This window comes from Juglans microcarpa x Juglans regia, chromosome 8D (assembly GCF_004785595.1).
Source record: "Juglans microcarpa x Juglans regia isolate MS1-56 chromosome 8D, Jm3101_v1.0, whole genome shotgun sequence".
NCBI lineage: Eukaryota > Viridiplantae > Streptophyta > Magnoliopsida > Fagales > Juglandaceae > Juglans > Juglans microcarpa x Juglans regia.
Window position 1 is genome coordinate 16,349,159 of NC_054608.1, and position 26,348 is coordinate 16,375,506.

The following is a 26,348-nucleotide window of genomic DNA, read 5'->3' on the forward strand; positions in this document are numbered from 1 at the left end:
TCGAGAGAAATGGATCGTTCTCCTCCTTCGATCGGGCATCATCCTTAGCTTCTTGAAATTTTTTTAATCCTGATGCCTCGCTCTTCTTGTCAAGAACAACATACCCATCGTCCAATATCGTCGTCCCTATCAACATAACATCATCTTCTAAAATAACTCCTCTGTGTCTCAGTTGGTGTTGCTCTAATGGATAGATGTTTCTCCCATAAGCATATTCAATATTCAGCTTCACATAGTAAATAATGAAAGAAGAATCGACTAAGATTTTTAAGCTTTTACCATCGAAAGACTTCATTGTAAGCACCATCTGTTCAGGATCTCGATATAATTCATCATATAGTGCACGGTGATAATTCTGAAAACATTCTTGAAGTTCTTCATTACTCAACTCCATGGCAAGATCGTTGGCTCTAGATACCAATTGTAATGGTCCCAGTAAATCTGTACTGTGTTGTAGTAAGGAAATAGTGTGGAAATGGACTAGTGAGTGCTATGGTGTTTAACAGAATTCATATAAAGTGTTTGATAAAATGACAATGAGAGAATACAAGAGCTTAAAGATGAAAATGGCTACACCTTGGGATATTCGAGGTCCCCAATTCCTCCAAGAAAAGCTCTACTATCTACAATAATTCTCTAGATACAAGATATTCCAGATTTCCGATACCTCTCCCTTCACTCAGTCCATCTCTTATGCTAATGCAGAATAACAACTCACCCCAATACAATATTGACACGTAGCCTTTAACAACTAACTAATAAACAAAACAAAATACAATAGGAAACTGTAAATTTCCCAGGCTGCCAAAACGGTGCGTAAAGCCTAATTATTGAAACTGTGCATTTAACTAAATTCCCCAAAACAGTGTGCTGAGTCTTCCTTCTTCATCCTCACGGCTCCTTCTCGTACACTTCATTTCTTCATAACACTTCCACGCCTTTCTTCTCTTTTGATAACAACTATTATTATCTTCACTGCCTTGGAGGGTCATAACAAATTGAGACTATTTTGTTGGGTTTCATAGCAGCACAGAAGTGAAAGGAAAAAATTTTGTTGGATTTAAAGTTCAGAGTCACATACGTTGTATATTTTTTGTTTAAGCCTTCACTATTTTCTCTTCTTTATCCATGATCTTCTTTCATTTATAAGTAAAAGAGGCTTTGTTATTTGTTCATGCACAAGACTCGAATCTCCCTCAGTCTTCAACCTCAAAATCACGCAGCTGTCAACTTCCAAGCATCTTTGAGAGACCCAGTTTGCAGGCAAACTTCTCCTTTTGAAATTCTGAGCACGTCCATTTTCTATTTTTTTTAATATATCAATTGTGAAGGCTGAAGCTGGTTTCTTTTTCTATTTCTTGGTGGAGAAATACTTCTTGAAATTTGAAGTGTTGTTTGCTGCAAAGACGCGTCTGGTCTGGAACTCGACGGAAGAAGGCTTGACTTTGGCCTTTTCTTTGTTTTTTCTTTTCTTTTTTGCTTTCTTTTTCTCTTCCACGTAAGTTTGGCCCATACAGCCGGTTGCACCTCGGTTGCACTTGCCAGTTGTACATAGCAATTTTGATATTATATTATTATTTTGACTTTAAGATGGCTAGTCCAATGTAGATTCACCTAGCCAAAGATTAATTGTATAGCTAAAACTTGAAGTTCTAGCCAAAATTTGGACTTGGCAATGGCTAGTCCATTGCCAATGCTCTAATAGGTTCCTTAGCCGCATCCATCTCCAAACAGATTCTAGCTTCATCCGTCCAAGTCGCACAACAAGTGGGATTGTCCCTGCGTATAAAACGATCAATAGGTGCCGTGAATATTCGTAGGAATGATTCTTGGTAGAAATTAGGCGGTAATCCAGGAAGCAAGATCCACACAGGGACGTTAGATGGTTCATGCTCTTCATTAAAGTTTGGAGACCAGTGAAACGCACCATAAGCCACTCTATTCACTTCGCATGACTCACGAGACAGGGCTTTCACAAAGTTAGCCTTTGTGGTCAACCTTACAAACACATTACAGGGAAGTTTCATGGAAGAAACCATCGGGGTAGAGGACAGACCCCAACGGCTATGGATAAATGCACGGATAGCATCCAGGGAGGGTCTCTGCCGAAGGAACTTGAGTACAATGGAGAAACGGAATGGCTCAACCGAACGATTGATTTCCTCTTTCGAAAATTGGAAGAAATTTCTCCGTCCATGACTTTCGGCGCACGAGGGGCAACGTGGATGTCAGGCAGAGGTTGTGGAGTTGCAGTAGCCAATTCGGCGAAGGACTGACGACCAGAAGCATGGCCATTAGCGGCTGCCATGCAGCCTCACCGAAGCAGCAGTGTCCAAACGAAACCCTACGATTATAGGAACCCTAGCAGAGCAATTTTAGAAACAGGGGCAAAAGCGTTATAAATTTTTTTTTTTAGTTAACTTACTAGCAAGATGTAGTTATGCACTAACTCAAACACATTGAAATGAGATCAAACATATTCTACGCTACCTTCATGGAATAGTTGACGTGTGATTGTTTTATCCAAAATTATTAGATCCTCAATTAGTTGGTTATGCAGACTCGAGTTGCCTTTTCGATCCCCATAAAGGAATATCACAAACAAGATATCAATTCAATTGTGGAGGTACAACTATTTCATGGAGATCTATCAAGCAAACATTAGTTGCTACTTTTTCCAACCACTCAGAGATTATTACAATTTATGAAACAAGCCAAAAATACATTTGGTTAAGATCAATAATTCAACACATTTGAGAAAAGTGTGGTTTCGTCACAATTAAAGATAGTTCAATAACATAATATGAAGATAATGCTGCTTATATCACACAAATCAAAAGAGGTTATATCAAAGGTGATAGAATTAAGCATATTTCGCCAAAGTTCTTTTATACACATAAGCTCTAGAAGAGTGGTGATATTGATGTCAAGCAAATATGATCATGTGATAATTTGGCGGATCTATTCAGTAAAGCATTACCAACTGTAATATTTAAAATGTTAGTACACAACATGCGTTAACTCAAAGATCTTTCATTGTAATCTATTGAAGCTCTACATTCTTTTGAACGAGAGAAAATGATTATATGGATTGTACTCTTTTTCTTTCGCTAAGGTTTTTTCCCACTAGGTTTTCATTTGCAAGGTTTTAATGAGACAATCCGAAAACATTCCAAGATACATAAGAATATTGTACTCTTTTTCCTCCATCGTTGGTTTTTTTCCCATCGGATTTTTTCTTGGCAAGGTTTTAACAAAACATGTTCTTTGTGTATAGTCATCCAATAGGAAGTGTTGTAAATACATGAATGTAGTAAAATACTTTCCATATATTTGATGGATGACTATTAGAATTCTTACCTATTCATGTATTCGTATTTCTCATGTTCATGTATCTCCTTAATTCATATATTGTTATTTTCTAAATTCATGTATATATTTAATATCATATATCTTCTCATGCCCGTAAAAGGGAGTCTTGAGAAGCATTTGTGGTAGATACAAAATAAGAAAGTAGAGAGAAATAATAATGAGTTCCTAAATAACTAGTTTCATATATTGTGATCCTTATTATTTTTCTTTAGTTTTACAACAATAATAACAATAATAATAGTATGATTATTCTCTAAATTATGTCGGAGGTAGCACTTTTACCCATGATCCAGTTATGAGAGGGAGCTAAACTCTTGCTCATGATTTAGTCGTGAGAGAGAGTTAAACCCATATCGTGAATCAAGTTATGAGAGAGTTAAGTTTTTATCTCCACCGTCACATCTGCTTGTTAACTGTTGAATTCTGCTTATATATCTATATATATATATATATATATATATATATATATACACACACATATATACACATATATACATCATAGTCATGTATGAAAACACAGCCATATATTAGTTAAAATAAGGGGGGAGGAGAACAAAAATCATCTAATTATAGGCTCATATCATAATAGCTAGATTAGTTTTTTATATTCACTATTGAGCCATGGACTCACATTTCCATTTATAAAACTGTTTAGAGTTTTTATAAACATAGGAGCCGTATTTGGGTTACTCAAACTTCCACTTTTGTATTTCTAGTAATCTCTGAATGATTAGTAATTTATGTCTTACATGACATCTTTTGTTATTTTGACATGGGGAGTGCAATATCCTCGAACATCTTTTGTAAATTATCAAAATTTATCTCTATATAGTTATATATTGTAGATAGTTCTAATCATTATACAACTTCTGGAAAAACTTGTGCAAAAAATATAAAAAATAAAAAATCCCTACTATATTATTTTATGTCATAGTTGTAGTAGTGCCATATAAAATTATCAAATATTTCTCATAATGCATTAATTTGATGCTCTAGTTGATCTTCTCCTCCCACGACTTCTAATTAGATTCCATACCTGCCCTCTCCTCTTTTCTGTGCTTCTGGATGTCCATAGATACGTACCTATGAATTTCCATTTTCATACCCTCATTTGATCTTCAATCCAAGCATCAGTATGTTTCTAAGAAAACTACACAATACCAAGATCACTTCTTTTTTCCACACAATGCCCAAACCACCACTTCTCCTATTACTTATCCACTGATTCCAATCCATAAAACTCAATCTCACCTTCAGTCATTTTATTTGAATCCTATACATCTTTGATTCCTAGATGACCAGGATATCGAGATCTCCGATTTGGATTAAAACCTCAAGAGCATGGTGTTCCAGCTTATGATCCTCACGGTTGTCGGGCCGGCAACCAGCCTCCTTCGATAAGTTATGCAGCCCTCATCTTCTTCCTCTACACAATGCTTTCAATTTAACCATGACTGCTTACTTGTTCTTTGTAATCCCCTTTGGCTTCAATTGGAAACTTGGCGTATTTACAACCGACTTTCGTTTCAAGCTTTTAACAAGATACCACAGTCTTGTGCTCTAATATCCCATTCATATTACACATATCAGGCTTAATAATATGAGCTGACTTTAGTTGCCCTGACCAAAATTCACTCTAGCCCATTAGCTCCAGAAGCCCATCTTGAGCCCAGTCCTCATCAACTCTCTTTACTTTGTATATTACTGAAAGTAACTGCCATAACGGCTCCATCAACCTTGCCGCCAATTCTCAACTGCCATGTCACCTATCTTGTGTCGTTGTCCCTAGACTTCTCCGACAATGCCATATCTACAAACCTTCAGAAATCGACTCGTATGTGACTTATCTTATCTGCAGCATTCTTCATTGCAGAGGACAATCTACGTTGCCTAAATTTTGCTTCTCCATTTGGCAATCCTTCTCATGATGACCACAACTGTAACATAAATGGGAAGTTTTTCATACTTTAAAGTTTACCCATATTCGACTCCATTCCACCTAGAGTCATGTTTTTATCCCTTGGAAGTGGTTCCAACACATGAGCTTCACCCTCATTCTCAAGTATTCGCCCCATCCTACGACATCTTTCGGTGCATTCATTGATTTTAGAGCCGGTTTGGATTAAGAGATGATCTCAACTCATCTCATTACTATTCACAAATTTCAACTCACAAATCTTACTACTATTCAGAATCTATCTCAACTCATCTAATCTCATCTCATCTCATCTCTCAATCCAAACGGAGCCAAAAATTGACTCTCCTATGAGGCGCAATGTTGAATGGCGAGTCATATACTCTGATCCAAAATGCTGCCTGTGTCATCTTTTGATCCTCGATGGTTAGAGCTCTCCTTCAAATAAAAGCCAGGGACTATATTTCACTACCTTGGCTTTGTCTTCCTTGTCTTCAAATATAGACTTCCAAGGGCTCCTCGTTGTATCACTTATCAGTCAGCAACTTTAACAGCACCCTGTCTGATGCTTCCTTCGGTAAACAATCATCAATCTTCACTTCTCTTTGTTCGCATTCAGTTGGGTAAAGTTTTCTCCATTTTTCTGATATTTCCTCCATAGAACAAAGTGATTCAACTCCTAAGACTCGGATCACAGAGAACAAATACACAGAAACCAACGTTTATCAGAATCAAATAATCTTGTATAGAGACAAAAACCACTCTCATCAGGGGGAGAGGCCATATTTTAATGTCGGAAGAATGCATTCAAGTGTGTGAAATGTGAATTGTAGCATCCCTTGATTCCCTTTCCTTTTAGTTTGTTTACTACTACTTTACACAATTGGTAAGGTGAATTGTGCTATGATTTAATTCAATTCTATCAGTTACAACTGGGAACTTGAAAATGTGATGTAACAAAGTAATACAATTTAAGGTACAACAAAGAAAAAAATGTTGCAACAGATCAGCTAATCACTGATGTGAAATCCCTGATGCCTGCCAACATGTGATGCCGCTGTCAACCGGTTAAACCTAAATCATACACTGGCTTCATTTTTCACTCTAACCCTCTTTTCCTTCATATTTCCTTTTTTCTTTTTTCTTTCATTTTTTCTTTTCTTTTTGAATCTCGATCTACTCTCTCTGCATTTCCTCCCATATACAGATACAAGAATGAATGTGATGACTATGACTTGACGGGTTTTGCTGCATCAAAAAAGTCCTATACTTCACTATCATCTCTGATCAATATATCACAACTCGAAGCAACCCTGGCTGAGGCTCAGTGTATTCAAGGCCCTCTTCTTCGAGCAAATATTGCTGTACGGCAATAGGAAGTCTAGCTGGAGTGCGGGAACCCCTGGTGTGATGACCTGTTCCAACACAAATATAAACCTGTAGGCGCTGCTCTGCTGCCCTAGCGGTGCTCCTCAGCACACTCAGCTCATGCTTCAAAACATGAATTGCCTCACTAACATGCAGCCCATGCAAGTCTATCATCCGCTCCTGTCCTCTTCCATTGCCCTGCATCTCTGGAGGAACTGGGTTCCTAATAAAATGGTTTGAAGCACAGTAACTAGCTAAACAAAACCAATAATAAATGCTGAAACCAGCGAGTGTGGGAAGTTGTCATAATTGGCAGTCTGTTTATCAAAATCAGGCTGAGTAACATGGGACTACTGTCACTATATCGTTTCATCAGGTTGTAGCAATTCAACAGCTATACCTTTTTTTGGGGATCCAGCAGCACCGCTCCAGCCTAACTTCAAACAGGCAGACAGTGGGCAGCAGTTGCAACACTTAGAGCAAAATGATTTCAATACAATTGTTTGTGTGTGTGTGTGTGTGTGTGTGTGTGAGAGAGAGAGAGAGAGAGAGAGAGAGAGAGAGAGAGAGAGAGAGAGAGTCTGAAAATAAATATGTAAGCTTGGGATTTTGCAAGATAATCATTCTGATAGCTAGAATGAGATGTCAATCAGCCATCGGCCAAGTATCTAATCAACGCCTTCAAATATTCAGAGACGTATAAAAGAAAAGATGGAAATTTATTCCAATTAAACATTTAACTCATCTACATCGGTCATTGCTGAGACTAAGCAAAAGTAGCAGGGGGGCTACAAACCTCTGACGATAAATAGATTCATGAGCTTTTCCATGAGCTGCTTTCATCTGCATGTTGTGCACCTGCCCTTTAGCACTCAGTTCCTTTGCTAGAGCCTTATTGCCAACGATGTACGCTTGCCGTGCCTATTTTCGAATAATGCACCATCAACTAAGTAACTAGTGTGGCAAATAAATGTTGTTTTCAATGGCACACTATGCAGAAAATAAGGAAATTATGCTAACACCCACTGTGCTTTTTCAATTTTTACATTAAGTACTGAGTTTCAAATTTCAAGTTTTTGTGACAACATAAAACCTCACTAAAGCCAGAGTCCTTTGAATGCACCCCCATAAAGCAAATCTTCGAAGATTACCAAAACCATGTATAGGACACCCAATGGGGAATCGAACTAAAGATGTCTATGTCTACAGTTCATATCACCCCACCATTTAACAATTGGCTACACCTTGACAAGTTTTGAACATTTACGTTTAGGCCCTGTTTGGATACAAAAACGGTTTCATCTCATCTCATTTCATCATTACAACTTTCTCAAATTTCCACACAGAATATAATAAACAATTCAACTTTTTCAAATCTCAAATCAATAATAATATTAAAAAATAATATTTTAACTATTTTATTCAACTTTCATCTAAAACCATCTCATGCCATCTCACTATCCAAACGGGGCCTTAAGAGTAACAAATTTTGAAATTTCAGATTTCTGTCTCATTTTCCATCAATTTCTTAATGTGGCCATATAATGTCACGTGTCCTCCCCCAAGTAACAAAGAAAATTTAAAGACAAAAAAGAAGAAAAAAGGAATAAACAAAACAAAACAAAAAATAAAAAATAAAAGGAAAGCCCTTTACTGCAACACCCCCCACTCCCCCAAGGGCCAAGTGGGGGCTACTTGACTCATTTACCTCTGGGTGGGGATTTCCCTCATCCATTGCACACAAGGTGGATCTCGAGAGAGAAGTCCACCACATGTCCCTCCATCTCGTGCAAGTGAGGATTTCACACCCCCCCCCCCTCTCCACCACCGGGCGGTGGAGCTAAGTGACCCAATCACCACCCAGGATTGGAACTATGGGTGGCAACGGTAACCTCCTGTATTATGACAAACTTGAGATTTGTCCCCTCCGTTACTAATGCTGTCTTGCTCAACAAAAACACTGGCAGTCTGTTAAAACATTTTTTCCTAATTTAAAAAAGCACCATGGGGTGGACAAAAGCCCCTGGTGACCCCAGGACAACAAAAGGACCACCACTTGGTGGCCCGAATCACGCCACCTCATGGTAGCTAGACCATGCGGGTTTGGTTGGCACAAGGTGGCCCTTTTCATGGTGTGCCATTAGGGGTGTAAATCGGTCCGGTCCGGGGGGGATGATGGACCGACACTTTTGGTCCATCATTTTTCCGGACCGGACCGTTAGCTATTGGTCCGGGCCAGTTTTAAATGGGGGCCCAATCATACAAAAAAGCACACGACGTGTATTTTGGGCCCATTAGTATAAAAAAAAGCCCACAAATGTTTATAATTTTGAAAAACACAACTACTTAACTTTATTTGCACATTTTTTACTTAAAAATAACCTAAAATGATATTAGTTAATTAATAATTATATATTTAACATTTTATATTGTCAATGGTCATAGGTTATATGAAAATTACATAATTCACTTATATAACTACTATATAAAATAATATATATAATTTGTAAAAAAAATATTTAAAAATATATATTAGTTCGGTCCGGGGTGAAAAAACCTCGCCCTGGGACCGGACCGAAACCCATTCGGTCCCACAAATGGAAGACCAAAACCAACCAAACAAGTTTTCAGTCCGAAACTGAGCAAACCGAACCAAAAATTTTACACCCCTATGTGCCACACCAATTTGATCCCAAGGCATTTAGTAATTGCTTGGATGGCTGTAAATAATGGCCAGCCACCCACATGGTGGCCAAGACCTAGGACACCATGGGATTTCTGAAGCCAGCCATCCCATGGTGGTCTCAGCATGTCTCTTTTTGTTAAAAATAATAATTAAAAAATAATAATTTTATTTCGTACTAATTTTTATTTGTTTAAATAAAAATATTTTCCAATTTTAATAAAATTTTAAATTAGGAAAAGAAATTTCATGTGACGGTCTAAGATTGCCACGTGTTTTCCGTTACGTGGTGAATATCAAGTTATTCGTACCCCGGACTACTCCTTAAAAACAAATTGCACAGAGGATGAATCTCAAATGTGGCAAAGCACAGGAAATTACAGACCAAATTTTCCATTTTTTGTAATGTTTGCAATTTGACAAACTTCTAACGTATACCTGTTCAAAGTATGCATTACGCAGGCGTGCATGGTCACGAGCTTCTTCTCGCAGATCAGAATACATATTCGCTGCAATCTCAACAAATATTAAAGTCATTATTAATGCAGAAATCCTATGTCCCAAATTGAAGGCAGACAAAGACAAGTAACTCTGTTAAGCATATATATTTTTTTATCAGTCTGTTAAGCATAAAATATTACCGACTGCATCCCCAGTTTCAAGCCAAACAGGAGCCACTCGAGGAGAACCACGATTTTGCAACCTGTCACCATAGATGCTTCTCCCATTTCCACTATTGTAAGCACTATTCAAAACATGGGAACTTCTACTTGAGCCAATAGTGTCATCAGCGGAACCATTTCTGTCGTACTTCCATATACCAGAATCCTGAGATGCCAATTTCCTAACAGCTGAAGCAAAATCTATAGCACCCCGAGATGGAATGGAAGATCCAGATTTGAACAAAAGCATGCTGTCTTTGTCAGAATGAAAAAGATTGCCACTTTGTTGGAGATCATCTCCAGCATATTTTGGCGGACCATTCAGACTATTAGGAACAGTAAGAGCAGGGAAGTCCATTGCAGTGAGATTGGGGGCTGATAAGGTCTTTGAGTTCATATTCTGACTGAAACCACCATCAACTTGAAGCTACAATTAAAACAAAAATCTACAATGAAATGCCCTATATAAAAAAATACATTGAGGACGTTGAAAAGTCATAAAACTGAAAATAAATTATATAGAATCAAAAGAGAATACATGTATAAAAAATTAAAAGAGGATGACCCACAGAGAAGAAGTGATCAGGTTACATGAAGTTTACTCTTCAAAACTAGTACTGCCCTGTCAGAACCAGGAAGCCTATAGAAGTATTGCAGTAGTGACTGTGATATAACACAGTGCTATACAGTAAGAAGAGAATGACCCAATGAGAATCACTAACTCCCCCCTGTACCAGGGAAATGACCAAGGAAATGGAGACTATATATATATATATTTATAAGTAGGAAATGGAGGCTATATACTAGACTATCGAATCATTGAGTCACCTAAAAACTCCCAGCTCTTCCCTGCCAAAAGAAGGCATCGAAATATTGCTCTCTATAGTTAGCATCTATCTTACCAACTTATCAAAAAAAAAAAAAAAAAACAAAAGGCTAGCATCTTACCCATTAGAAGTAAGCATGCATTACAGAAAATACTACAACAAGAAGCATAATGCCTATTTTTAGAATATGTTTATTGCAATAAACTAAATCACAGAGCCTTATACATGTGCAAGTTTTTTATAATTCACACAATTTTATTTAAGTGCAAGGAGCGCAACCCAGGTACACAGCATGTACAAAATACCAAAAAACAAACTAATAGCAGAGTGAGAAGTGGCAGAGGTGCCAGTATATAATTTTAAATTTAAATTCTGACGGTTAAACAGATTCAAGTAAACCAGAGTTTATCCATGGTTTACTAGTTTTTTTTCGTCATAGGTACATGTGTATCCAGTGGGTCTTAATTCACAAACTCAGACTCCTTACCACAGATTTACCACAGATTCATTTTGAACATTTGAAATTTTCAGAAATGCTTTAATTGAATTGATTTTTGAGAGGACAATGAGTAAAGGGGCAGAAACCACATCGGTGGAAGTATATATTTAGAAATTGTTATTCAACACACACTTACGCGGAAATAAGAAAATCTGCCACAATTTTGCAGCAGCTTGTTTACTTGTGGAAAATTAGGCATACCTCTAATTGAGTGAGCATCTCTACAGTCTGGTTCAAGTCGCATCCATTAGCAAAGTAAACTTCTGCAAGGCTTTCAGCAGCAAAACCAGGGAACTGAGAAGCCAAGAACTCAACGGGGTTCATATCATTATCCTTCACTATTGCCTGCTCAACCAACATATCGTTCATGGATCTATGTCTGGAATTGCCATCATAAGGAGGCATCTCTGCATCATGGGAAACAAGCTGATTACGGTTTACAATTTGACTGTCCCATGGCTCAGCCGACATATGCAGAAAACTAGCCGAAGAGGCATCTGCCCCATAGGATGAAGTAGAGAATCTCGACTTTCCAACAAAGCTATTACCATTAATGCTTTGTGAAGATAATTCTTGCTTCTCATAAGCAGGAAACCTTGACGCATCACTATCATCATGTAAGGACAAACCTGCCAAAGAGAGGTTACCGATGCCTTGAGAATCATCTTCTCCCATGACCTTAAAGTCGGGGGTAATATCATCAGGGAGCTGACAACGCCAGTATTGGTGGGCCTCTTCATCGGAATTATTTGAGACAGATGATTCTGACCTATCTAGCACTGATTTTCCCAAAGTCCCAAAAGTAGCAAGCCTTGATGTCGCATCTGCTGTGCTGGTGTTTCCAGATGATGAAGATCTGAGGGCAAAGGGAATAAATTCTGCTGCATTTGGATTCAAAGTTGTCGCCTTGCTTGGGCTGCTGAGCTTTGCATCATTAATATGGGTTCCTTTCTTGGACAAGCTCATTATTTACTCAAATGGAAACCCCCCCTAAAAAAACCCAGCACTAGATATGTATAGAAAAACTCAGTATGATAGAATAAGTCAAGCTTCCTTAAGCTTCACCCAAAGCCTGCAAATACAAGACCCATTCAAATATACTAATTAGTCATATTGAATAGAGATTTCTACTTCAACACACAACCACAAGAATTAAGTCCAGTGCTTGCCAAAAAATTCAAATACCATATCTCTGATAACTCGAGTGCTCAAACTCATACTAAGATCCTTTTTTATGACCAATTTCAGACCATCAAGTTTCCTGACTTGAGATAAATTGAATTGGAAATAAACGTAACAAGTAAACGGAAATCTTATCTGAAAGGTACGGATAAAAAAGCAGACACTGCGTGTATCGATCACGAAAAATGGAACAAGCATAAAATGCCCAAAATCTCCACTGTAACTTAATTAAAGCCAGACATTTACATGGAACAGTGTCATGGACGAGGGAAGGGAACTGGAAGTTAAAGGCTGAAGATAAAACGGGGAGTTTCCCCGTTTTGGGTTAATGAAATGGTGGTAGCTTGTGGAGATTGGAATTACCTCGAATAATTCCATTTCTTGATTCAATAAAGTCCAAGAACGATTCTTTCTGTTCTTTTCCTTTTTTTTGATCTTGATACTTAACAAAAAGCTTCAAAATAGATAGATTACTTTGAGAAAACACTGAACCACATATCGTTAATGGGACAAAACAACACAGAGCAATGCTTAAGACCCTGCAATTCTCGAATTCAAAAGATTAAACAATTCTCTAAACAAACAACAGAGACAGGATAATACAAAATCCTCACATAATAATTATAAACGGCGTAATCAAAGTAAAACTTAACCGCAATATCTAACAAAGCAAACCTTGACTCCCGTAATTCAAGCAAATCGATTTTAAGAGATCTAAGGTAATAAGAAGACCATAAAATTGGAGGAAAATAAACTTTTAAAAAGCCCCAGAAAGCCAAAAATAGGTAGCTTGCAAAATTAAATAGGGAAGAAAAGGTAGTGGAAAGATCTGACACATAAAAATACATTATACCTTTGCGAATCAAATCGAAGGGATCCATTGGGGAAAATTGAATGAGATGAGATGAGATTAGCTGAAAGGGATAGATAGGAGGAAGATAGAAGTAGAAGATAAGTTTTTTTCCCTAGGGTTTCGAGCTACAGGAACCTCATCCAGTGTTTATCTCAGCACTCGAAGGCCTCTCTTTCTCTCTCTGTGTTTTGGTTTGAAACAGCAGCGCACCAGCACCACCACAGAAATATAAATAAAAGTGGACATCCTACCCTCGCCACTCAATTTGACCCCCCTTCTCTCTCTCTCTCGCACTAAAATATATTTTCTTGAGTAGTGACGGTTTGACCTTAGCATTCTCATTGATTTATTTGCATTTATTTCTATAATTAATAATTAAATTTTTTTCGTATTTAAACTTTTAAAAAAATAATAGTTATAGTTGTGAGTACACAAGCGCCGTACAGTCACTTTAAAAAAATAAATAAATACGATATTCGCATAAAAAAATTAATTTTTTAATAATAGACTCTGCTATTTTTTAAAACGATTGTACGGTGCTTACATACTTCACGACTGTATGTAACACTATTCAAACTTTTAACTACTCATTTCTAAATAACACCATCCAATTACTTATCTAGAATTTATTCTCTATTTCATGAAAGAAATAAAAGGTGAAATTATAGAGAGATAAATGATAAAGAAAATAAGTAGATGTAAGGATGAGAAGAAAAAAACTTATAAGAGAAAAATTATGCTTTGATGAATAATGTCAATTTACATTTGAGTTGGTACTAGGTGCTTATAAGCCTATATGCCAAAGAATTATTGTTCATACAATTTTTTAGCAGGGTTGGAGACCAACAGTACGATAAAATGACCCACGACAACAATGATATTGATACAATACTTTGATGCTTATTCGCAAATTAAATAACCAATAAAACATGAATAAAATATAGGGAATGTAAATAAAGAAAAAGAGAGAGATTTACGTAGTTCGACATAAAAGATTATGTCCACAAGTCTTTTGAGGTCGAAATCTACTATATTTGATTGTTTTATAATCTCTCATGGCCTCACTTTGCTCCCAATATAATTAAGAAAATAGAGTTGATGAGAGTTTAATTAAGATGTTGTTAGTAGAAATCTGGAGAAAGAGTCTAAGAGTGTGTTTGTGTCTATAGAAGTCTCTTCCTTCTATAGTTGTCTCCTTCCTTCTCATGGAAGTTATCTTCCTTACTTTATGTCTTTTCCTGCTTTTTTGGCCACATTCCACTTACCTTAGTCACTTTCACCTTTTCTAGATAAGATATCAAGTTTTGCCTTTATCTCTTCCTTACTTTAGCTTTATCTATTTCCAAGTTGGTTTGTCTTTAACTTCATGCTTGACATGAGTCATTCCATTACCAATGGGCTAGGACCTTGTACATTTTATACCCCAGTTACCTGGTGATTCTTAAGGTCAACTTGTTTAATTTGCATAATAAGATGCTCTTGAAAATCATTAACTGAAGCTAGCCATGATAAAGAAAGAATGCAAATTTGGCCTTGACTTTTGTTGTTGTACGATCCAATGAGAGTCTCTAAGGGTAGGTCTCAAGGAGACTTGTAAAATACATTATAAGGGCCTTTCAGGATAGACCTCTAGGAGATTCATTTGCACGAGAGTGCATAAACAATGATTAGCAAAGAGAATTACAGGTCCAAAAATGTACAATTTATCACTGGCAAGGAACATGGAAAATGTGTATACAGTGACAGGTGGTCCTTTTTTTGTTTATGTTTGTGCTAGGTGTTTTTTCAATTGATAGCAATGAATTTCTTTCCCTCTAAGGTGATTTCAAGAGAGAGATGTCGTTTTGACATTAGTGTCAAAATTTGTCTTGGTGTTGTTGTAAACTTGTACTAAATGGGTAGGGAACCAGTTAGTTCCCGGGTCCACTCTAGGTAATTGCTAAGCTTGTTGACTCACTCCCGAAAGTAACCCCTACATAGCAGTTACAAAACCTGCAGACTCGTTCTCGAAAGTAACTCACTGGCAATGATTATGGAACTTAGAGACTCGTTCTTCTTACGTAGATACTAAAATTTGGGTAAAGGGCTCGAGTGCTTGACTTGAGGATTGCTCTGCCTTTGTTTGTGAGGGATGGGAGGCCCAAGTGTGGCACCCTCATCAACGTACAGACGAGGCTTTGTAGTGCTAAGGATGTCAGTCGATTGGCTACATCCCAATCTTTACTCAAGAGAATAGCGTGCGTTCAGACAATGAGCACACACTAGGCATAATAAATTGTAGCGGAATATGTAAAGGGATTAGTCAAAAACTAATTCTAAATGTACCAGAGATGTATATAATTAGGTTTTTTTATTAATAGTAATATCCATATGTCATTATCACTTCTTCCCAAACAATTTTATACACTGTCATTAGTTCATCATTTACATCAAAATATAATGAACTATACATAGTTCACCGCCTAACTTGTAATACAAATAAATGCTAATTAGAGAGAAGCCTTTGTAACTACTCTTCGGGTAGCCCCATGCCCCATGACTTGGCCACCTCTACAGGACCATTGTAGCCACAGTAAGGAGAAAATTATGGTGGCTTCAGGCCACTATTCCCCCTTCACAAAGTGACATAAGTTGAGGAAGGCAAATTGGAAAATTTAGCCTCTTGTACACAGTCCACCTCCACCAATCACCTTGGACCATGGTCAACATCTCCACCCCCTTTGCCACCTATAAATACCTCCCTCACTACCTCATTTCCTCCACACCTCAGCTCCAAGCTTTCTCTTGAGTCTTGAGAATACTTGTCCCCCTTAGAGAGCAATAGAGTGAAATTGAGTAGGTTTTTGTAAATTCTTGAGTGTTCTTGAGCAAGGTTGTCTTGAGAGCTTTGAAGGCTACAAAATTTGTAAGTTTTTTTGCCCTTAATCTTAGTTTACATTTCAAGTTGAGCTTTTAAGTGTTGGAGTAATTTTTGGTTGAGTTTAGAGAAGATTATCTTGCTTAGTTCAAAACCGGGTCATTAAAGGATGGTTTGAGTCTTTAAATGATTTTAAGATGAAATTTAGCTATGACATGTCTTAAGTATGATTTAATATGATTTATCATTATCTTAGAATGATTATGGAAGGTTTAATTTTCGATTAAAAGCATGCCATGACAGGCTTTAACTTTATCTTGTTTTAACCATCAAAACATGTGTCGGTCTTGAATAAGTTGGAGATTAAGGATTTTTAGCCATGATTAAGTGTTGGGATGAACTTGATTGTTATTAAAGACTTTAATGATTGCTTGTGATTAAAAAAAATCTCATATGCATGCATTCATAAGAATCAATAGTTGAAAACACACTTAGACATCAACTAGTGTGTATGCCACAGGTTGGGATTGTTTGAGCTAATTGCACTTTGATTTTTAAAATTTCAAGGGTATAGATGTTTTATAATGCCAAAAATATGAAGTCTATGAAGTTTGGTTAAATTTGGAGTTTGTTTGCAATTAGTGAAAAATTAGGGTCTTAGCGGCAATTTTTGAAAGACTAGGGTTTTTTTGTAAATACTCATTTTTGAAGCCTTTGTTTATGAACCTCATCCATAGTAGTATTAATCCTAACTTAGTACGCACTTGATTTCAGTAACTACGACATTTTTTTCAATTACTTAGGAAGTTTGTAAGTTAGCCTCTAACTTACACCTTGATAGATTATTTATGAATTATTGATAAATGTTTCATTTATATTTTAATTATCATTTTGATCATAAAATATCATGATATGTGATATTTTTCACCATTTTTGCATATTACATCTATAAATGTCATTTTTGCGTGAAAACTTGCCACATATGCACATATCATGAAAACATTTTTCAAGTATAGCATGAAAATAATTTTTGTCACAACCCCAAAGGTTAGGATGGAGAATTATCCTAGTGGAATTCATCTATCTACTCTGGAGTATTTAAGAATGGAGTGGTAACCCATAGGTTGATGAAGAACAGTCAACAGGTTTTGAATGGGTTCTTTTTAAATAATATCAAAGCGAAGTCAAATGTTATGACACATAATGTTGGTGGGTGTATATGTTATGATATTATGATGATGTTATGTTATCAATGCATTGAGAACGAGTCTGCAGACAACGTAGTCTCAACATGACTTGTACTTCAGTCACTGACAAGTACTCACAGTGCATATGAGGAATTGAGACGTTACCACATGTTATGATGTTACGATTGAATATGAATTGTTAATAATGTTGAAAGTTTATGATGAAGTCATATTTTCAACAATGGAAGTAAAAATGTTCACAGAATAAAAACATGTGTCTTCGTTTTTCGAAAATGTTAAGGAATCTAGATGGGAGACATGTATACTGATTTTCTGTATTGCATATTTATCATTTTTCATGCTTAATTTATCTTTGTGCATATTGATTGTTTAACTTACTGAGATTTCGAGTAAATCTCACCTCTTGTGGGACCACTATCATTCCACTTAGAATGGTAAAAATTGTGTTAGGTTTCAAGGAGGACAAGCAAGATAGAGCATTGGATCCGACTTATTGGGGAGGAGCCAAACCTTGAGAGGAGACTAGATTTAATCCTTATATATATAGCCCAAGTCCTTCGTGCTCTAGAACGCATGGAGTGGATGATTTGACTTTGACCCTTAGATGTACTAAGATTATGCTACATTTGGTACTTTAAACTTTATGATCACTAATGAAGTGGGATGTTTTTAGTTATTCTAGCATAAGTTATTCTTTCACCTTTATTTCTACTGTGATGATTGCATACTACTAGTTGTATACTATGATGCATTACATATTAATTGTCATGTATGTGGGTATGTAACCTTGTGTTGCATGTCCCGACACTCTAAGTCTCCGTTCCATCCTAAGCGGAGGTTGGGGGCATCATATGGGACAACAACTGTGAGACCTTTAATAAATCCAACTAGCTTAAAACCTATGATAGTACAAACAATGAGAGAATGAAAATGAATATGCATACACTGTTTCATGAAAATAAAGATGTGAATGCATATATTTATGTATGATGAGAAATCACCCTCTGAGCAGAAATATATGTATTCTTAGTTATGGCGATGTAACACCCTGCCTATTTACTCTTATAGATTAACTCTTAGATCAACACTAGAATTTATAAGGTTAGCTCATTAGAGTAGTCCACGACCCTAAGAGCTTTAGAAAGAATTAAATTAAGTTTAGAATCTTGGTTAAGAGCACTGATCGATCACTACACGATTAGTGATCTTGAAACCAAGTTTTAGGCTTGATTTTTATTCTTATCATTTCTCATCCTTTTGTTTTAAAATTTCCTTGTTTGGTTATCCATTTCTATTACCCTTAGATCATATTATAATTTTAGATAAATCTTTATACATGTCATTTAGGGTAATGACATGTAAAACCCTAAAACCATACCAATAGGAACCCATGTGTACTTTTGTGTGCAATGGACTAAAGTGCCCCTAGCTCAAATTTTTTTATACCATTTTTATCAAGTACATTTATGTCATTGGCCCCTCAGTTTATTCATAAAATTTCCTACCAAGTTTGATTTTCAAAATCCCTAATTAAAACCCCAAATTTTGTCCAATCCGAAAATGCCCTTGAATTTTTGGCAACCACCTGTGAAAAATTCCCATTTATTTGATTTTATTTGATCACCACTTCACCACCCAATCTCCACCATCTACCACCTAAAGAGGATACTCAAGTATGCATTAAACTAGCCACAAAATGCCAAAAGGATAGTCCAAATGAATAATACAAAAAGTTTTACCTTGTGAATTACCCCATACCCGTCAGCGTCTTAACCCTTAAGCATTGCATTAATTGCACCACCCTTTTACCACTACCACACGGCAAAACCCCTCTCCCCATAGCCATTTCAGCCTGCTCTAAGGTGCAATGATCACCAAATTAGCCAACCACCCAAGGAGGATCTAGGCTAGGCGGCATCATCACCACGGCCCAAACCCCCTAATAGGAGGCCACAATGCCAATGCCACACACACCCCCTGGAGGCTATATAAACTCCACTCCACCTCTATTTCTTACTCACTTCACTTCCTCAAACTCCCTTGAGTGTTCTTGAGAGTTCTCATATTCTAGTTCTTTGAAGTTCGTAAGTGTTCTAAGTGAGTTCTTAAGTTGTGAGCTTTGAGTGGGAAGCTTCAAAAGCTATGAAATCTTAGTAATTTTTTTTCACTAGATCTTAATTTATATGGTATGTTGTGTTTTTGAGTGTTAGCATTAATTCTGAGTGACATGAGATACCATGTTTAGCTAGAAGCTGGAATATTGGTGGATAGGTTTATTGTTTAAATTATTTTGGTAAAAATATTAGTTATGGCATGCTTTAATAATTCATGATATGATTCGAGTATGTCTTAGAATAATTTTTGAAAGTTTAGTTTGAGGTTAGAAACATGCCATAATAGGTTTTAGTCTCTATATTGTGTTTATCATTAAAGCATGTATGGTTTAACTTTTAATCATGCTTTATTTGAAGAAATTGACTTATTTTACTTAGGCTTGAAATATGAGCATTTAGAAAACCTTCTGATTGGGATAAGAAGAATGCATGATTTAATTCTAGCATAGAAAGGTCATATCATGCATCACTAGAGGTTTAGTTATAATTTAAGGTTTTTATTAGGCATGATTAAGTGTTGGGATGAACTTGCTGAAAGTTAAGCTTTTATTCCGTCATTAGGGATTTATAGTGATCATTTTTTTTATTGGAAGAATTTTTCATCGATGCATTCATAGGATCAATAGTCAAAATTTCGTATAGGCATCAACTAGAGAGCATGCCACGAATTGACAATGAATAGGCTAAGATCACTTTTTTTTTTTTTAAGGCATAAACGATATTAGAATGTGCAAGATATGAGGACTATGAATTTTGGTTAAGATTGGAGAGCATTTGCATTAGTAGCAATATTTGTAAGTTTAGGGATATTTTGATAATTTCTCCTTTATCTAGAAAATTTTATTTTTTTTGCTTAAGCTAGTATAAATTCTAAATTATTACAATTTTTTATCATAGCCACTACCTCACTTCCAACTTCAACAGTCTATAAGTTGGCTTCTAACTTACATTTTGATAATTATTTATGATTTATTGATAAATGCCGCATTCATTTTATAACTGTCATTTTGAGCATGAAATGTCATATCTTATATTCCATTTTTGTCATTTCGCATACAACTATCATTTTTGAAATGTGCCACATACATGCATATCATGAAAATCATTTTTAAAAGTATTGCATGAAAATTTATTTTATCAAGGCTCCAAAGGCTAGGATGGGGAAGTATCATGGTGGAACTCCTATGCCCACTCTGGAGTGATTAAATATGGAGTGGTAATCCTTGGGTTGACGAAGAACAATTAACAGGCTTTACATGGGTTCTTTTTAAAAAATGTCGGAGCAAAGTCATATGTTACGACACTTAATGCCTGTGGGTGTACATATTATGATTTTTATGATATTATATTATGTTACAGTCACCGACAGATATTCATAGTACATATGGAGAACTATGATAATATCATACGTTATGTTAATTCTATGATTTTATGTGATAAAAAACAAGGTTTTTTTTTTTTTTTTTTTTTTTTTTTTTTTTTTTTTTTTACGACAGAAATGAAATTATGTTCTTTGTAAGAAAATGTAGATTCTTGAGAATCTAAATGGGATACAAATACTTTTTTTTTGCATTGCATGCATTTCATGTTTATCATTCTTCATGCATAGTCTATCTTTGTGAACGTTGATTGTCTAACTTACTGAGATTTCAAGTAAATCTCATCCTTTGTGAACCCACTATCATTTCAAATAAGTTGTAGATGCAGATGAATCTAATGGACCAGTGGATCAAGTCGATTAAGGAGGAACCATACGTCGACAAGATGCCTGATCTTATTTTGATATTTCTAGGCTTGACCCTTCGTGCCATAGAGCGCATGAAGCAGCTGGTTTAAATTTTTTTAGAAAATTGGTACTTTGTACTAAGATTAAGCTACCTGATGATTTGAACTGATAGTTTAATCAATATTATTAGGTTGATTTTTGTTATTCTGGCATAAGTTCATTTCCTCCCTTATTTTTCACTGCGATTATTGCATACTGCTAGTTGCATTTCTAGGATGCATTGTATATTAACTATCATATACGGGGTATGTAACCTTGTGTTGCATGTCTTGAAGTTCTAAGTCTCTGTTACATCCCAAGCGGAGGTTGGGGTGTCACAAGGTGGTATCAGAGCAATTACATCTCTAAGTAAACCCATGTGCCCTTAGGTATATGCCGGAATATTGGTTTTGGTCTTTATATCAGGTAGGCTTGAATCATGAAGCAAAGATTAGATTTGACACACGTAGCTGACAGGATAGCACGTGAAATAAGGGAAAGGAACCCTGATGTTTTATGAAATGAAATGGACTAATAAATGAAAAGGAATGAAAAGGAAATGACTGATAGGAAGGAAAGGAAATGAATATTTTAATATATGAACCTACGTAACGGGCTTGACTGAATGAATGAATGATGGTACCAATAGAATGGGTAGATTGCAATGCTGAGTAAGTAGTACAAGTAATGCACCCAGTGTTGCCCCATGACTGAGGGATTCCCAACCCGCTGCCATTGGCGGAACCAGCCATTACAGTGTGTACCGACTAGAGGAAAAGTGATAGAGTAATTGGATGTATGAAACGTTTTATTTTTTTATGAATTAATGTAAGAGGTGTGGTAAATGTTTATGAGAAATGAAAACCCTTTTAAGGGAAAACCTCTCTTAATGTCAAAACTCGCACAACAGGTCGAAATGGGAGAAATAGTCATTCCCGGTCTGCTATGACGATTGGGGCCTCGATTGGTGTGGAATGGAGCCCCTGGAGTGGTCCGATGCGGGTATGCATATGTCCATGGCATTGAATGGAAAATAAATATTGAAAATGTAATAGAGAGATGGACATACAGATTTACGTAGTTCAGCATATTGCCTATGTCTACAGGGTGTTTAGGGAGGATAAATCCACAATGATATGATTGTTTTATAGTCTCTTCTAGTCTCTCATTTTTATTGTTCAATGGAGATCTTGAATATATTTGTTGGAGAAGATGTTCTCGTTGGAGCCTATTTCGAGAGGTTAAAGAAGCTGAAGAAGAAGAAGTTGAAGTCCCTTTAGAGCTATCTAGCCATTTCTTTTTATCTGACCCTGTATGCCCTTAGAGAGTGGTGAGGACTGGCAGCCTTTCCCTTGCAAGTCAGACCTTCTCTCTTCTCTCCACTTTCTCATTTTCCCTTCCCATCCCTTGCCCTCTCCTTGTCTCCCCTTCCTCTCTCTTCCTTTTTCTTCTAGTGATGAGATCTCTCATCTTGAGCTGGGCCTAGTAGGCTTACTTTGCATGGTATATTTTATCCACTTCAATTGCTCGCAATTCTTAAGGTTGATTTGTTCCAAAAAAAGATATTGAGAATCTTCTAAGATAAAATATGTAATTGAAATAACCTGCCGAGGTACATAGAGAAATAAATCCCGGGAGTGGGTTTCTGGTTATCCATTTCACTTGTGCTAAGCGACAAAGATTTTTGGGAATGGAGTTAGGCGGGAGTGTACTCGACCGTGTAAGATGCAAGCATAGAGCTTGGATGTGGTAGGAATGTATTCCATCACGTAAGATGCGAGCGCAAAGCTCGGATGTGGCGGGAGGTGTACTCGACAGCGTAAATGGCGAACGCAGAGCTCGACTGTGACGGGAGTTGTACTCGACCACGTAAGTGGCTAGCGCGGAGCTTAGTTGTGGAGGGAGATGTACTCAACCGCATAAATAGGTATTCATCTGATGTTTTTGCTTTCGATGGTGTGGGTGAGATTTTCCTTTTCCATCATGAACTGTTGTTGACATTTCCATTTTATTGTCAGTGTTGGAGTTTGAAAGTGGTAACCCACGCACAGTGGTCAGGGAGCCTGTCGACCCTTTAGATCCACCTTAGGTGGTTGCTGAGCCTGTTGATTCCTTCCCGAAGGTATCCTGCGCAAGGCAATTGTGGAGCTCAGAGGCTCGTTAACTCTGAAGGCTCATTCCTGAAAGAGTCCTACAGGCAGCGGTTATGGCACGAGTGCATCCACCTGGTGTTCGCTAGTGGAGATATCGTCCCCTGACCCTCTCGTCTGCCCTCGTAGACTAAGGGAAGGGATAAGGCAAGCCCATGAAGACACGGTGCTTGGTTCCCTTTGTCTTCTCGTCGCCCTCGTAGACTAATGGAAGGGATGAGGCAAGCCAGTGGAGATACGGTGCCTGGCTCCTCTAGTCTTTTCGTCGCCCTCGTAGACTGAGGGAAGGGTTGAGGCAAGTCCGTGGAGACAAAGTGTTTGGCTTCCTTGGTCTTCTCGTTGCCTTCATAGACTGAAGGAAAGGTTAAGGCCAGCCCGTGGAGACACGGTGTTTGGCTTCCCTGGTCTTCTCATCACCCTCTTAGACTGAGGAAAGGGTTGAGGCAAGTCTGTGGAGACATGGTACTTGGCTCCCCTAGTCTTCTCGTCAATGGGGGTGCGGGAGTCGATATGGACAGTTGGGGCGCTTAATTGAGTAAAAGAAGTCAAACCAGTTAGCGTAAACAATTCCTAGCCATAAGCAAGAGATTTGCGTACCTGAATTGTCCTGTTGGATCATCGAGAAAGTTTAAGGCGCGTTGGTGTTGTTCGCGAGCCCCCATGTTTTGGCAGTGACAGAGATTCGGGGTGCCTACGTGCACATTAATGCCAAGAAAATCATTTCTGATGAAGAAACACTGGACAACTGAGCAGTACTTGAGCGGGGCTATGTAGTCGGTGTTTCCACCTACAAGGATCAATTTTCTTAGTAAAAATTGAATTCACATAAATTTAAAGGTAGACAAACCAGTGCATTTTAGTTAGTGTTTTAAATTTCGTACCGTACCGGCCGGTACGGCCGAAATTTTTCATACCGGCCGTCCGGCCGGTATAGGTACTATACCCATTTCGTACCGGCTTATATTTCGGCCTGTGTTTTTTTTTTTTTTTCATTTTTTCAAACTACAAGCATATTTTTTAACCCCCAATTCAGACTAGACTATTTATAATTTATATATATATATGTATTTATATATAATTTATTTATATATAGACTATTATTTTGGAATATAATTTTTATATATATTTATATATATAATTTATTTATATATCGACTATCCCGAAACCCTATCCCGAAGCGGTACTAGTACCGAAATATTTCGTTCCAGTGCCTTAACCATTACGGCGTCTGTACGGTATTCAAAACATTGATTTTAGTCGTTGTGTGCAAACTCTGCTCCACTGAAATTGTCTAATGATTGCTACTTCTCTTCCTCCTTGGCCTCCTTTTCCTTTCAAGCATTTCTATATATTTTTTTATTCCTTTTTTTTTCTTTTTGATCAGTCCTTGGTGGAGGAAGCGGTTGCTCGCCCCTCGGCCCGAGGAGGAGGTTGCTAGAGTGAGAGGTGGCCGCTACTAAGTTGCTAAGGCGTTGGCTGAGTGCATGGCCATGGTGCATATGGTTGCTTGTTTGCCCGTGTGCAGTGGCTGAGACTGGCAATAGTTGAGGAGTTGCATGGCCATGGAGAGGTTGTCGCGTGGGTAGGAGAGGGGTCTGGCCAAGGGGAGACCTCGACATGAGAGGGCGAGGAGTCTAGCTGAGATGAGGCCTCTTCGTGAGTGGGCAAGGAGTTTGGCCTAGGGGAGACCTCACCATGAGTGGGTGAGGCGTTTGCATGGTCATGGGCGAGGAGTCGTGGCGATGAGTGGCATGGCCGACAAGTCCATGGCAGGTGGGAAAGGCCTTCGCTGATGTTCTCTGTCAACTAGGGCCAGCATGACGATGGCCTTATGTAACACCCTGCTCCCTAATAAAGACCTTTTTAGAGTTTTCGGGGAGCCAATGTGCTACTAAACTTGAACTTAAAACTTTTCTTTCTAACAACGTGCAAAATGTGAAAGATTTCATAAATAAAACAAGCTTTAATAAATACTTAAAATCAAAGATAGAATCTGTGGAAGCACTTATTTTTTAAAAAAAATACGAAAGTCTCATGTGCTTATCACAATAATTTATTAAAACCTTAAACCATAAAACTAATCATAACATAATTTGTCTAGGCCTCTGCCTCGCCTCCCGGAGTCAAATCCTGTCTTGCAGTCTCATACTCATAAATGTCATCACTTGGAGTGGTTTAAAATATAAAAATATACAAAAATGAGTCGAATACTCAATAAACAACACATCATACAATAAACATAATAAACATAAGGTTTCTTAAAAAATGTGCATACTCATAAAATACATACGTAAATAACATGAACATGAACATGAACTTATCTTTCACTTATCATAGGTCGTTACCCACTGTTGATCTCCGTGAGTTAGGGTTAGCAAATCTAAGTAGATTCTGATTCCGCCCGTGGCCGCAGGTTGTGGAATCCATACATAAGAAAGACATACTGGGTGCACTACCAGCATGTACGACATGACAATGCAATATGCCCATAATATAGGTACCATCTTTATATCATAACATAGGTCGTTACATATCTTATCAAAATCATACTTGCATACTTGTCATATTATAGATTTCAAAAGAAATTGCATGCATACTTGTCATATCATATCATAGATTTCAAATGAAATCGTATTCTTTCATAATTTCAGTGATACATGTTTCCTCATATAAAATCATGATTTTTAATAAATATTTAAATGCATAAATCTTCACATAAAATCATGCATGGCTTTTCATAAATTATTTTAATGCATAACTCTCACATAAAATCATGACTTTTTATAAATCTTTTGATGCATAACTTCTTTCATAAAATCATGAATTTTCATAAATAACTTAATGCATAATTTTTCACATAAAATTATGGATTTTCATAATTTTATCATGTCTT

At 37.1% G+C, this 26,348-nt stretch overlaps 1 protein-coding gene across 4 annotated transcripts; it reads right to left on the reverse strand.

Moving 5' to 3' along the window:
* Nucleotides 1-6,174: 6,174 nt before the first annotated feature.
* Nucleotides 6,175-13,640, reverse strand: LOC121242884 (polyadenylate-binding protein-interacting protein 7). Of its 4 annotated transcripts, none has more exons than XM_041140883.1 (8): nt 13,362-13,640; nt 12,512-12,587; nt 11,528-12,398; nt 9,980-10,427; nt 9,777-9,847; nt 7,452-7,576; nt 7,056-7,088; nt 6,175-6,878 (listed from the first exon to the last, which is right to left on the reverse strand). In XM_041140883.1, exons 3-8 carry the CDS (start codon nt 12,290-12,292, stop codon nt 6,575-6,577), a joined length of 1,746 nt encoding a protein of 581 aa, XP_040996817.1. In that variant the 5' UTR covers nt 12,293-12,398; nt 12,512-12,587; nt 13,362-13,640; the 3' UTR covers nt 6,175-6,574. The 4 variants fall into 4 exon arrangements, with proteins under 4 accessions (XP_040996817.1, XP_040996818.1, XP_040996816.1 ...); XM_041140884.1 differs by lacking the exon at nt 13,362-13,640 and adding an exon at nt 12,872-12,890; XM_041140882.1 differs by lacking the exon at nt 12,512-12,587.
* Nucleotides 13,641-26,348: the final 12,708 nt, after the last annotated feature.

Excerpts from the sequence above, each read along its gene's own strand:
- LOC121242884 (XM_041140882.1), bottom strand. The coding sequence starts at position 12,292 with ATGAGCTTGTCCAAGAAAGGAACCCATATTAATGATGCAAAGCTCAGC. Across the intron at positions 10,428-11,527 it reads AGATGCTCACTCAATTAGAG|CTTCAAGTTGATGGTGGTTT; the intron begins GTATGCCTAATT and ends TTTTAATTGTAG. Across the intron at positions 9,848-9,979 it reads TGAAACTGGGGATGCAGTCG|CGAATATGTATTCTGATCTG; the intron begins GTAATATTTTAT and ends TTGAGATTGCAG.